Source organism: Neopelma chrysocephalum, unplaced genomic scaffold (genome assembly GCF_003984885.1).
Source record: "Neopelma chrysocephalum unplaced genomic scaffold, ASM398488v2 Primary Assembly neopelma1_69, whole genome shotgun sequence".
Lineage (NCBI taxonomy): Eukaryota > Metazoa > Chordata > Aves > Passeriformes > Pipridae > Neopelma > Neopelma chrysocephalum.
In genome coordinates this window covers 11,751,936-11,766,006 of record NW_020897729.1, presented here as the reverse complement: position 1 = coordinate 11,766,006, position 14,071 = coordinate 11,751,936, and the positions used below count along the sequence as shown (strand labels likewise).

The following is a 14,071-nucleotide window of genomic DNA, read 5'->3' as shown; positions in this document are numbered from 1 at the left end:
GAGCACAGCCCCTGGGCCCAACCTGGGAGCACAGATCACAGCCCGTGGGCACAGCCTGGGAGCACAGGGCACAGCCTGAGAGTACAGCCCGTGGGCACAGTGTGAGAGCACAGTCACGAGCATAGGTTACAGCCCTCAAGCACAGCCTGCAAACACAGCCTGCGCGCACAGCATGGGCGTAGATCACAGCCCGTGGGTACAGCCCGTGGGCACAGCCTGACAGCACAGATCACAGCCCGTGGGCACAGCCTGAGGGCACAGCCAAGAGGATGGATCACAGCCTGTGTGTGGGTGCTGGCAGCCCCGGTCGGGTCTGGTGGTTCAGAGGTGGCGATGGGAGGGCAGAGCAGTGGGGCTGACCCGCTGTCCCCCCGTGGGTGTGCTGGGCACGGGGTGTGGGGGCACGTGGCCCCTGTGCGAGGCCGCTCTCCTTCCCTGCGCCAGGTCTGGGCCCTGAGCCCGGGGGCACAATGGGAGCAGTGAGAGGGGTCTCTGTTTTATGCAGGCAGCTGTATTTGTAATGCTTTTCTTTCTGCCAGTGTGTCTTCATTAACAGGGATTAACTCTCCTTACAAGGGAAATTAGTTTCTTTTCCCTGGTTGCCTCTGACTGATGAGCTGCCGCTCAGGGTGAGCTGGGAGGAGTGTGGAGGGTCAGCTGGCAGCCAGTGTTTCCTGCTGCCACTGTCACTATTCTCAGAGCTCACGTCACCACAGGTTCCCCTCCTGCGGGATCACATCATTTCCCTTTTTAGAGATGTTTTCCCGGGGGGAGCGTTCCCCAGAGCACGCTCAGGTTACGGGGAGGCAGCCGCTCCCAGCTGGCACACGGGTGGCCGGGTGGAATCACCCAGGGATGTTTTTCCCTTGAGGACTCTGTTTCATGATGGATACCTGCCAGAGGTGGATTAAAACCAAAATGCAATTAGATAAATTCATAAATAAATCACACTGGGTTTGGAAATGAGTATGGAGAGGAGGATGCCAGTGGCAGGAGCCCTTTGAGTTGCAGTGCCAAGGGTGGCTGCTGTGTTTGATGGTGCTTCCAGCTGTGTGGTGGCCACGGGCTGATCAGTGCTGTGGGGACATGTGGGTTCAAAAGTGTCCTGGTCATTGGTGTACCCAATGTCCCCAGGCACTGGCTCTGCCCATGACCAGGGAAGCAGGTACATCCATGGGAGCCTGAGGGGAGATGTGCAGGGGCACTCCTTCATGTGGTGCCTCCAGGGCAGCCCTGGTGCTGGCTGAGACTCTGGCCACAGTGCACGGGGAGCTATTGAAGTTTGGGACTTCAGCGTGCAGGATTTGGCCCTCCAGATGCTGCTCTTGATATGGCTGTTCAGAGAGTGATGCACTGCTGAGTCAGTCCTCTGCACAAGAGGGAGCTGTGAGAGCAGCACTGTCACAGAACACCCAGGGGCACAATCCGCAGTAAAAAACATTTTTGTCAATTAGGAAAAACATCTGAAATCAGTAAAATTTTAAAAAGTTTTTAAAAAGGCTGAGTGGTTTTGCTTTGAACTTGTACAGAGAGGAGGAGATGGTCAAGTTGCCAACCCCTGAAAACAAGGGCTGAGGCTTGGAGGAGCATCTGTGTGTCAGCTGTGCTGGTGCAGCTGCAGGTGTCTCCTTGCAGCCCAGCAGGCCCTCACTCCTCAGCCGTATTCCTCCAGGGATGAACGTTCCAGCTGGTGGGTCCCAACAGCTTTCTGTGCTGCGATTGCATCTGTCTCATCTCTGCCCCTGGGGGATGTCCTTGTTGTTGTCCTTGTCCTTGTAGTAGGGCTGTTCCAGCCCTGCCATCCTGTCCTGGCCCTCACCTGGGCTCTGCTCTGGTCACTGCACCATGTAGGTCACTTTAAAGAAATCCAGCTGCTTCTACCCTTTAAGCTGTTTGAGCTTTGCTTTCTGTGTTCACTGGAGTCAAGAGCACATCCAGGTTGACCCACAGTCTCTGTGGTCCACACTGCACTGCTGGCTTACAAAATCCCTCTCTGTTGGGAAGAGGGGATATCTGTTCCTGTTTTTTCCTTCTGCAAATGAGTTTAAACAGTGAAACGTGTAGGTGAGAAGGTAATTTGCAAGTGCATTCCAGTGTAGTGGTCATTTGATCTGGAGTATCCAAATTTAGTATCCAAACACCAAACAAGCACATTCAAATGTTTTTATAAACAGCAAAACATTTGAATGTGCTTTATAGGTTACAGAAATACAGAATGGATTTTGGAGGTGCTGCATGGTCTGGCTGTTACTTCCCAGAGGACCCAGCAGTGTCTACCTGCTCTCCCAGGGATCTGCTGCTGTGGCACTGGCATTTGTTATGGCACGATCAGAGCTTTATAAGGCTCTGCTCACTATCCCTTGGAATGAGCTGTCCTGGAGAAAAATAACCACGATGATGTTAGCGTCTAATCCTGGAATATGATTGGTTCTGCTTAGAATTTTAAATATTTATTTTCAGGAGCGCTGTGTGCTGGCAGGGATTCAGTCAGCACACGTCCTGTGGTGCCGAGTCAGGCTGCTGCACAGCTGAGAGCTCTTGGTGGGCACACCTGGGGTTTGAAGGGAGGCAGGCAGGCACCACAGCTCTGGCAGGCAGCACGCCGTGTCTCCTGAATTAATGGGAGTCTGGCTAAGATAAGGCTGGGGAATGCTGCTGGCAGGAGGATTGCTTTCAACTGTGTTTCATACAGCATGCAGATGTTTGGGTGTCCATCCAGCCGCTCCCGTAAGGAACCAGCACTCAGGGTGGAAATGTCATGGCTTGAGGCTTTTCCACAGCTTTCCTACTCCCTTGCCAGAAATGTCTTGAACAAAGTATGGTTTTTCAGTGAACTAGAAAAGAAGGAAGAAGGACAGGGAATTGAGAGAGAAAGGAATTGCCTAATGCTTTATCAAAAAAGGCTGTTTCCATTGTAAGGCCATCAGAGTCTATTAGAAGTGTTCCTCAGTCAAGAATGACCACAGCCAAGCTGCTGTTTCCTGCTTGCTTCTTAGATGCCATTTTTTGCCAGAAAGAAGCAACGTAGAAGTTCCTGGAGCTGTGAGCCCTGGGTGATCAGGACTGTGACTGGGTGGGGCTGTGTGTTCAGATGCTCAGTGTCCTGGGTGCCAGCACACCCATTCTGCTGGGGTCTCTTGGGTGCAGAGGAGGGGCTGGGAGGTGGGACACGCTTGGAAGGCTGGCTGTGTCCCTCCATCCATACCCTGCCCAGCTCTGGGGTGAGCAGTGAGGGACTCTGCCATGGCTGGGGGGTGGCACCTCCAGTCCCAGCGGGGCCATCAAAGCAAACTCAGCCCAAAACCCGAGCAAGGCAAGGGAATTAAAGTGAGTCAGTGACACTGCAGCTCTAACTCAGCATTTTGCAGCAGGCTGGAGTATCTGTGCCTCTTCTGTTTATGTTTCCTAACATACTGAGTTGAAAATTACAGTACTAATTACAGGGCTATTAATAAATAACTAATAAAAGCTCTCCAGATCTGAAAGACCAGACAGCACATCATGCCTTTGTGCCTCTCTGTACTCAAGCAGATGAATGATATACTGCAGCGTGCCCAGGGCAAAAAATAACCCCATTTCAATGCTTATTTTTAAATAAGCAAGAATTGGAAGTGTTCTGGGTTGTTACCCTCCCAGTGGCTGAAAAGCCATTGCTGGTCCCACTGGTTAGAAGGAGCAGCAGTTCAGGGTTGTGCCTGGCTGCTGTGAGCCCTCATCTCGAGTCTGTTCGGGAGCACTGAGGGAGCTGTTCTTTGCCTTCGTGCAGCAACTGTGCTACAGCTCTGAAAACTTGCCCTGGACATGCCAAAGATTATCTCTAGCTGCTTATTTCAGCATTCTGGTCATTCCCTTTTGGTTTTTAACCAGGATAAAAGTAGCTCTTCTGTGGATGAGTTCTCTCTCTCTGTATATAGGTGCTTTATATGTATACATTCATATATGAATTTGTATATATAATTTCTGTGTTATTAGTGGAGTAGTTCTTGCTTACATGTGGAGTGTTTTTGAGACCTCTGTTTAGTGGATCACCACTACAAGACAAGGAGCAAAGACAGCTGTCTTTGGTTCATCCTTTTATTCATCTTCAGAGGAAGAGGGTTCAGTTTTCTGCTAGACTGCAGACAAATGATCAGAGGAAATTATCCATTTTTGTCTATGTGGGAGGCCTGTGTTTGGGTAGAGGACACTGGTTCCTGACCCAGAAAGTGTTCCTAGGTGATGAAGGAGAACCTCCTTCCCCAGTCCCCCCTGTGTCACGCTGGCTGGCACAGTGGTCCGTGTGGGACTGGACCAGGAAAGGGGTCTGACTGCAGGATTACCTGGCAGGCAGGTGGTGATTTTCCGGCTGAGAAATTTACCTGAGCTGTTTCCTGTGTGCTGCAGAATCTGTTCTGTGAACATTGGGCAGGAGGGGCTGGGTCTGCTCTGAATACATCCCTGGAGTCTGTCACCACGTGGAAAAAGCCTGTAAATAGGGTTGTGCAGGAATGACTCTGGACAGATGGATGTTTCCTGTGGTCAGGTTCACACGTGTCAGGTCATAAGTGCAGAGGATGGGCAGCAGCACAGGGGTTAAACCTGTGCATGGAGGGAAACCAAACCACCGCCAGATTTGGGTTGTTGCAGGGATCAGAGCCAAGGTTCTTGAGGAAATACTGATGATCCAAGCTCATGGGCACCCACCTTGAACAGGAAATTCCATCTACTATAGTTGTTTTATTTTTGTACCGACCCGTTTGCTTTTGTCCCTTTGTTTCCTGTGGCCTTTGGAAAACTGGAATGCCGAGTGCCTTTATTGGTGCTTTGGGGAGAACGGGCCATGACAAGAGGCCACGTCTGTCAAACACGGGGTTTGCCTGGCACGTGGGGAGGGGGCCTGTGTTTGTCATGCTGGTGGCATCTGTGTCTGCAGTGCTGGGGTGGCCAGGGGGGCTGTGAGGGCTCGGGGCTGGCTGGAGCCCACGGGGCACAGTGGGGATGCTGCAGGGGCTGCCAGCCAAGAGGCTTCCTTGCTGCAGTGTCTGATCCCTCCAGCTTCCACTGGCTGCTGGCATGTGACAGCAGGACTGGTGCCTGCTCAGGGAGGCCGTGGGCTGTGGATTGCCCTCTCCTGGCAGGCACTTGGATCGGGAGGGCACATGGACATGGAGCACTCCCTGGGGGCAGCCCCATATCGCCCTCCCGGCACTTGTGACCACTCACCTTATTGAACACGTGGAATGTGGTGACTCAGCACTACCAGGTCCCAGCAGAGCGTGGCCGAGCACCTCGGGGTGCTTGGGTGGTCCCCAAGAGCAACCACAGCACATTTCTTCAGGAAACAGAAACAGCCCTGTGGGCAGTTAAAGCAGGAGCCAAAATGACACCTGCTGAGTGCTTGGCTCTGATCCTGGTGGGGTTTGATGCTCTTTAGCATCAGAAGTGGCTCTAGAGAAGCCAGTGTCTGCTGCCAGTCCCCAGTCCCACCGTCCCACCGCCGCTGTGCCTCACCTGGGGCCAGGCCCCATCCTTGTGGTGCTTCTCACAGGCGTTTGCAAACCCCTGCTCCGCTCCAAGCCGTGCCTGCAGCACACGTCACCCAAACTGAGGGTCTTCCTTTTCCTGGTGTCACAGGTATGTCGAGAGTACCAGCGTGGGAACTGCAACAGGGGAGAGAACGACTGCCGGTTCGCCCACCCCGCCGACAGCGCCATGATCGACACCAACGACAACACCGTCACCGTCTGCATGGATTACATCAAAGGGAGATGCTCACGGGAAAAGTGCAAATATTTTCACCCTCCTGCACACCTGCAAGCCAAGATCAAGGCTGCCCAGTACCAGGTTAACCAAGCTGCAGCTGCCCAGGCAGCAGCAACTGCAGCTGCCATGGTGAGTGTGGGGAAAACCTCTGGATGTAGGTGTACATTGAGGAGAGGTGCCAGTGGATGTGTGTCTGTCCTCGCTGAGGGGGTGTGTGCTCGGGGACCCTGGTCACTACACGGTGCAATGAGCTTTCTCAGCATGTGGTGCCAGATCTGTTCTGAAGTAGTTCCAGCCCGTTGAGGTGTTTGACTAATTTTGCCTGCTGATGTACCGAGTACCTGTATGTACCTGTGTGTGTCCATACACCTGTGTGTCTGTACGTGTGGGCTACATGTGTATCTGGTTGGCTGTGTATCTGTGTGTGGGCAACGTGTCTCTCTCTAGCTGCACAGATAGATAAACCCCTATTTAGTTCCTGTAAGTCCGTGTTTGTAGAGTTGTAGTTTGAAGTGGATCTGACCCTGTTACTGCTGTTCCCATCCCGTGTCCCCGAGGGCTGGCGGCAGCTCCCATGGGCACAGGCCCCAGAGCTGCAGCAGCCGGGTCTGGACCCGCTCAGGAGGTGGTTTCCTGGCGAGGCAAGGGTAGCGCTGAGGGGGGCTGTGGTGGCGGAGGGTCCCGCCAGTGCTGAGCCCGAGGGGGTGTGGGAAGCAGAGCAGGGCGGGCACGGCCGGAGCAGCGGGGCCGGCGGGGCGAGGCGGTGGCCGCGGGTCCCAGCGGGGCTCCCGGTGGCCGGTGGCTGGTGGCCGGTGGCGGGGAGCCCCGTTCCCGGTTCTGCGTGGCCGTGAGCGCCCCGCGGGCACCTCCCTGCTGTGGGCACATCCCTGCTGCCCCGCTGCCCTGCCCGCCGGGGGCCCCCCGTGCATGCCTAGTCTTGTTACCGTTGTACACGGCATCCGGTGATTTGTTTTTATTTGTTTTTTCTCACCTCCCCAATGCACTGCTGCCCCCATGACGCACCTCTGCTTGCTGTTTATGTTAATGCGCTTGACCCCACTGGCCATTGCCATCATGTGCTCGCTGCCTGCTAATTAAGACTCAGTCGGCTGTCAAATCACTGAAGCGACCCCTCGAGGCAACCTTTGACCTGGTACTATGACCTTTCACCTTTTAGCTTGGCATGTAGCTGTATCGTAGAGTCGAGTTTGGGGTTAATGTGTAGAAACGGAACGTCCCGGTTTCCCTCCCCGCGTCCCCGGCACAGGGCGTGTGGGCGGCCGGGCCAGGCCGGGCACCCTCCCTGCAGCCCCCGCCGCCCCCGCGCCCCGCCGGCCCCCTTCCGTGCCCGTCCCTGCCCTCCTGCCCCCCGTCCCCCCCGTCCCTCCCCGGGTGCCGGCGCAGGGCGCGTTGGCATGGCTTTGGTGGCGCGGAGGCGGCCGGGGGCCGGCATGCGGCGCGTGCTCTGCATGCCCGGGGAGCGGGTTGGCACCACGGCCCCGCCGTCCGCCCCGGATGGTGACTATTAACATGGCTTTACGTGTGATCCTCATGGAGCTCGCAGTGCTGCTTCCCCGAGAGCCTCGCTCCTGACCCGGCCCGGAGCTTTCCCGTAGGGCGGTGCTCAGGCCGGTCCCTGTGCCACTGGGATGGCAGGCAAACAGTGCTCCCTGGAAAGCTGTTCCCTCGCCTTTTATTTGGTAGTTCAGTCTGCTATGCTGCTTGCTTGCTCATGGAGAAACATGGTGCTGCCTGGTTATTTTGCCTTCTACTGATTTTTCTTTTTTTCCTTTTTTCTCTCTCCTTTTCTCCCTCCCTCCCTCCCTCCCATCCTCCCCCACACCCCACCCACCCCCTTTTGGTTTTTTTTCTTTTTGTTACCGGACTTTATTTTTATACCCATCCACCATTCAGGGAATTCCTCAAGCTGTACTTCCCCCCTTACCAAAGAGGCCTGCGCTTGAAAAAACCAATGGTGCCACCGCAGTCTTTAACACTGGTATCTTCCAGTACCAGCAAGCTCTTGCCAACATGCAGTTACAGCAGCATACAGCCTTTCTCCCACCAGGTAAGTGCTGCTCAGCCGCCTTTTTCTGGGGAGGGAGCAGGGGGAGTTCTGGAGAAAACACAGTAGGAAGTAGTTGTTTGTTGCTGGTGGCAAGTGCAGTGTGTGCTGGAGGCCACCGGTGATGGGCACAGGCAGCCCCTCCAGCCCCTGGGCAGTGGAGGTGCTGGCTGTGGGAACACTGGCTTCTCTCTGCTCCTCGCAGAAGCTGGGTGGGTGTTTTCCAGTCTAACATAAAAATCAGCATCATGCTCTGTCACCTCGAATCAGAATTTGAAATCTCTCTCCTTTCTCTTTCCCTGGATTAACTCCTCTTCTTTACATATCCCTGAACTGTTTGTGTTTGCTTCTCTTCACTGTAAGACCCCTTGGCCTTCGTGTGCTTGGCAGCAGTGGGGCTGAGTCACACCCTCGAGGTGTTGGCTCTCAGGAGGTGCAGAAGGCACAGGCAGTCTCACAGCTGGGAGAACCACCAACCTACACAAGAAATCACAGTTTAGGATTCCAGTGCCTCAGGGCCAATCTCCGGCTGAGCAGAGCCAAGTGCTCAGCCAGGAGTGATCAGATCTGACTTGTCCTGGTGTAAGTGCTGAAGAGTTGATGCCTGTACTATTGTACCAGGCAGAAATCCCTTCAGAGGACAAGTGGTGGGGCTTAAATTTGAAATGTGTGCTTTGGTTCTGCAAAGGGCACTTCACGAGAAATGATCTCCAGTGTGTCCCTGCAGTTCCTGCCCTCAGTCACTCAGCTGAGCTGGTTTGTTACACGTGAACCCCCACTGAAGCAGCACCTCATTCCAGGAGCTGTGCAGGGCCCAGCTGATTGATCTGTACTCAAAAATGGGAAGGGGTCTGTGAGGACAGCCCCTTGTAATGCAGACTGGGGAGGGGAGGAAATACAGCTAATCAGTCTTCACCTAAAAAATTAAAAGGTTTTATCCTAAATATTTTTGGGAAGTATGTTCCCAGGAGTTCAGTATAATGCCCTTTACCATTTTCTTGATCTGGCATACAGCCAACATGTGTACTTTAAATGGCACAGAAACCAGTTTCTTCACATAGAACATTTTAATAACTTATTTAGGTTCCAAAAGTGCATTGCAACCACTGAAATGTATCACTAAAAGCTTGTTGCAAAGCCGGATTGAGTCAGCTGTAGGTCAGATCTCTGGCCCACACACTAAAATCCATATAAAAATGCCTATGTGATCATAGAACCTTTGAATCCCAGAATGATTTGGGTTGGGAAGAACCTTAAAGACCATCTCATTCCAAACCCCCTGCGATGGGCAGGGGCACCTTCCCCTAGAGCAGGTTGCTCAGAGCCCCATCCAGGAGGATTCACTGCCCTTGCTGTACATATTAAACAATTCACAGATTTCTTTTGGCACAGCATAACTGGTGGAGTCAGTAAACTGCAATTTTCCAGCTTCCATTAAAGCAGCAAGGGCCTGGATGGTTTCTGGAAGTGCTGGAGATGCCTCGAATCACATCCTTTGAAGTTGGGAGCTGGGGTTGTGGTTCACGTGTGTCAGACCCCATTTGCACCTCATCATCAACTGGGATCTTTCCCAGCTCTTCCACACAGGCTACCTCAGCTCTTCCTCCACATGTCCACACTGAAACCTCCAGGAGCTTGACAATAGTTCTTGATACCTCATTAGACCTTTCCTGACCACTGAAGTTTAGTTTATGTTACACAAGCAAAGTAAAGGAGTTTTTAGCGTGAGCTACTATAAATTGTCTTTTTATATTTTTCAGATAGCGGCAGTTTGAGCTTTCCAGTAATCCAGTACTTTCCCAAAAGCTTGAAAAATGGCTTTGCCACCTTGCCCTTTATAGCTTTTCCCACTTCAAGTAAGCTGGGATCAGCTCCTGTTCAGGCACAGTCACCTGGAAATAAAGTTTCTCCATCAGTCCATACGAAGCGACGGAGAGCACAGAACACAGGTGCCCTCAGCTCTGAGGCCACGGAGCAGGGGCAGGTCAGCTCAGTGGGATCTGAATTAAAGTGACATTTTTCAGGTTCAGACACCCAAGGTGTAAGTGCTCATTTGTGTTCTTAGTTGCTTCAGCTGCAGGGCGTGAAGTGCAGGAGGGCCACAGGGCACACGCAGAACCCACACAGGGTGGGTGTGCACGGGGCTGGTCCTCTGTGGGGGATCCGGGCAGGACCCTCCTGTGCAGGGCACTTCACTCCTCTTGCTCTTCCACTCACGTTCCAGACAACTTTAGATACCTCTTTTGAATTTTAAGGCATCGTTCTGGCTGCCTGTGTGCCAGGATGTGAAACACATCGAGGGATTGTCCGTGCCAGAGGTTGGACACTGCACTCCAGCACACCCTCATTGATTAAATGCCCTTAGACACTCAGCTCACCTCTCTCTACTAAAGCTCCCTCTTCCACAGCTCTCCTCTTGAGGGGGAAACCTTGGCTGCTGGAATCTGTCCCCAGGCTGAGAGGGGAGTTTAAAGGCATTGCAAGAAAGAACTGGGAACACTTGTGGTGCTGAAATAAGTGGAGTTAGTGTGCCAAGTGAGGAGGCTCTGCATGACTTAGTGATGTTCACAGTGTGTTTTGGTATTTGTGTCCTGGCTCTGACTTGGGACACCTTGGCAGACAGGGCTGAACCTCTCGCTGTGACCGTGCAGAGCTCCAGGTCCTTGTGCTCCCCTTCCCTGCTCCGTGTCCTGCAGTGACTGGAGCTGGCTGGGGCCCTGCAGAGAGAGCTCCTGTGGGCAGCTGGGTCACATCCTGCCCTGGTGCTCGTGGCCATCCTGTGGCTCAGCTCCCTGTCCCCTCAGGTGTGCCAGTACAGCTGTTCTGCCCCGATGTGTCACCAGGGTGACCAGAGTGTCTTTGAGAAATGAGTTCCTCCAAAGGAAGGGCTGGGGTTGGCAGGATGCTCCCAGGAGCTGATGTCCTGGTGCAGCTGCAAGGGGCAGGATTGCAGCTGGCAGCTGAACCCCAGGGCTGGTGTGGGAAGGCTTCAGCCACCTCTGCCATCGTGTTGGCCCATCGTGTACTCCTTTAGTCACTGCAGCTTCAGCCCCAGAGACTCCCTTGCTCCTGGCTGGGACTCAGTGCCCAGAGGCTTTCCTAGAGCACCTTCCTCCCTGGGTCTGCTGGGCCTCTGCAGAACCACTGTTCTCCTCCTAAATGTTAGGGAAGGAAAGGTCAGGCACCACTGCTCTCCTCCATGGGAGTGCTTATCCTCTCTGGGGTGTTGTTTTTAGTTAGGGTTTAGTAGATTGGGCAGAAGAAGTAGGCTGAGGGGAATAATATGAGGGATAGAAGAGAAAAAAATACTTAAAACAGCAGTAAACCTAGAATATTTATAAAAATAGCTTTATTGCACTGCAGAAATAATCTGGTTGGTCAGTTAACACATCCTCGAATTAAAATTCTGCCTTGTGCTGAACAGCCAGGGAACACTGAAACGGCACATTCATTATTCATGTGTTCCCATCAGTCAGTCAAAGGTTCTGAAGTCAAGATGAATATTAAGGTCATAGCAAAATTATTTTTATTATTGGTAAGAGAGTCATCCAGCATTATGTCTGTATTTGGGAGTTATCCCACCCCAGTGAGTGTTCTCCTTTCTGCCTCATGTTCATTTGCTTCAGTTCCCTTTCAAAACTGTGCGTCCTGTTCATAATGTTAATGATGACAACTCACACTGAAACTTGGAGCTGAAAAGCTTTACAGGGATGTTTCAGAGTCATTATAAAGATCCAGTTCATCTGTAGCATGTAGAGGTAATTATGTAGGGAACAAGGTACAATTCCAGCTGTGATGGAGGATGTACAGCCGTGTAAACAGGGCACTTCTGCAGAGGCAGAACTCGGAGCCTCTTCTCTGTAACCTCATTAACACCACAGAGATGCCATGAGAGGGACTGAGAAAGCAGTTTTGCTTACTGTTTGTACTTTATAGCCAAATTCTGCTCCATTTTTTAATCCTGCAAGCGATCCTATTGGTTTGGGCCATGGTTTGTGCCCGTGGAGGTCAGGAGAGCTGCCCTGCCTTTACCATTTCTTTGCAAATGCTCTCGGCCTCTTCCATGGCACGGAAATAGAGGAGTAATTAGGAAACACAATTATGCCCTTTCCTTTGCAGCCTCACAGATTGACACAGAATAACCTGCCCCAGCAGCAATTAAACTGACCGACTTCTTCCCTGCACAGTCAAAAGCTGCTGAGGTTGTGCAAAGCCCCTGCAGCGTTTGGCACCAGCTGGAGCCATTTCCTGTCCCCTGTTATGGTCACGGGGTGTCACAGAGGCAGCATTGCCCTGGAAGTCTGCTAGGATATGTTTCCATTCCCACTGCAATCTTGTTCCCCGATTTCAGAGTTTATTTCAGTTTCTGCTGTGTCAAGCATCATTGGTAGTGTTAATAAATGTTAAATAAAAAAGTAAATAATTTATTGAAAATGGATATTCTGAAAGATCAGTTTATATTTATCATCTTGGAAGCAGAAATAGAAAATTGTGACATCAGTCTGGTGGAAGGCATTTAGCTGTGTAAAGTAAAAAGAATTACGAACTTGGCGATACTTAAAAATGATACCAGAATGTTCCTAAAAGTATCCTAAAAGTATCCTCCTGCTCCTGGCTCTCTGGTCGCAGGGCAGAACTCTCCAGGTGCTGTCACTGTACTGTTGTGTAGCCTGAAAGGAGTTGCAGGTTGTGAGCTCAGACAGCAGCAGCTTGAAATCCCTCCCATGCTGCAGAACAAAACGCTGAGCAGGTGATCTGAGGTGTCCCCATGAGCTGTGCAGGGACTGGGAGTGTTCAGTCCCTGCCCTGAGCTGTGCTGAGCAGACAGGGCAGGGAACAGTGGGGTTCCTGCACTGCTCTGGCAGCTGGGGCAGGGGCACAGCAGGGCCTGCACCCACGGGCAGCTGGGACTGTAAAATATCTCCTTTAGTCTGAGGAGCCCAGGGGAAGGACCAGGACAAAGGCACAGAGGTTTCAGGGTTGTGAGTTAAAGCTGAGGAGGTGTTTCCTGGCTGTCCAGACCCTGGGTGTGCTCCGGGGGCCAGCAGGGTCCCCACACCCCACCCACCCTGTCCCCAGGCCTCCCTCTAACGGATCACTGTGCTACTGTGTGGTTTGATTGTGCTGACAGTTACCTGCCACTGTGCCCATAATAACAATTTTTCTTCTTTGTTCAAATGAAATTTCTAATTACACGTGTGATGGGTTGTTTTAATTCTTTTCCCTTTCCAAATCCACCTTCCTGTTGCAATGCATGATGAGCAGGCTCAATATTGTGCATGACACCCGCTACAAGTGTTGGTAGGTGCCAGCTTTGTTTCTTGATTATCTTAAACCTGTGGTGCAGCTCACAGACCCTCAAAATCCACTGCTAGATGTAACGTAGAGCCCTCGTGCCAGTCCATCCCCCCGAGCCTCTTGCACTAACACCTGTCAATTAAATGCGATTGTTTTATTTAATTGACACGGGCACAGAGATGTTAATTTTGTACAGCAGTTTTTAATTGCACATTGTTCCTTGGTGGATTTTGACTGGACTATGAGTTCCAGTGTTTAGAAACTATCTTGTGTTAACTAAAGACTGTATCTTACCATAGCCACGTAGCCGTATTCTGTCCTTGAACAAGATTAATTTCTGTTTGCGGTAAATATTTGGGTTGAATTTTTAAAAGGCAAAAATTTGTAAATATAAGGGCATTGAAAAACTCTCCTGTTGATTTTCGTATTGAAATGGTTAAGCTTGTTTGTGTCGATTTTCTTGATTTGATGGTAACAAGCATTTTCCCCTTTTTTTCTCTTTCATCTCCCTCCCCTCCCTCCCGGAATGTTGTCCCGCTTTGCACTGTGGTTGCATGTCACGCGCTGGCAATGATGTCTCGGGCTTTTTGCTGTGGTAAAACCATGCTCAATGACCCTCCCACGTGTCGCTCTGGTCCCCATACTGCTACACTCTTCTGTATGTTTGCTTATTTGATTTTCCTTCCGAAAGTTCCCATGGTGCACGGTGCTACGCCAGCCACTGTGTCTGCAGCAACAACATCTGCCACAAGTGTTCCCTTCGCTGCAACAGCCACAGCCAACCAGGTTTGCTAATTTACAGCTTTGTTCCTTACAGACAACTCGAAATCGGTGCTTTAATGAGCATGGGGGTTTGGATCTGACCTCTTGTTGGCCTACACATTCTCTCAGAGAGCTGCAGCACAGCTTAATCAGCCTTTAGCCATGCTCCAGAGGTGCTGCAGTTCCATTTCTGATGCTAAAAAT

General features: G+C 51.8%; 1 protein-coding gene across 9 annotated transcripts in view; it reads left to right on the top strand.

Moving 5' to 3' along the window:
* MBNL1 (muscleblind like splicing regulator 1) overlaps window positions 1–14,071 on the top strand; it is a 55,039-nt gene that overhangs the window by 33,549 nt on the left and 7,419 nt on the right. For 2 of the 9 annotated variants that reach the window (XM_027685424.1, XM_027685432.1), the window contains exons 4-7: window positions 5,614–5,871; window positions 6,842–6,895; window positions 7,657–7,810; window positions 9,568–9,840. In XM_027685424.1, coding sequence (XP_027541225.1) covers window positions 5,614–5,871; window positions 6,842–6,895; window positions 7,657–7,810; window positions 9,568–9,821 — 720 coding nt within the window. In that variant the 3' untranslated portion in view covers window positions 9,822–9,840. Of the gene's footprint in view, window positions 1–5,613; window positions 5,872–6,841; window positions 6,896–7,656; window positions 7,811–9,567; window positions 9,841–13,072; window positions 13,109–13,796; window positions 13,892–14,071 lie in introns of those variants that run through there. The other 7 variants (XM_027685426.1, XM_027685428.1, XM_027685427.1 and 4 more) reach the window with 7 other exon arrangements.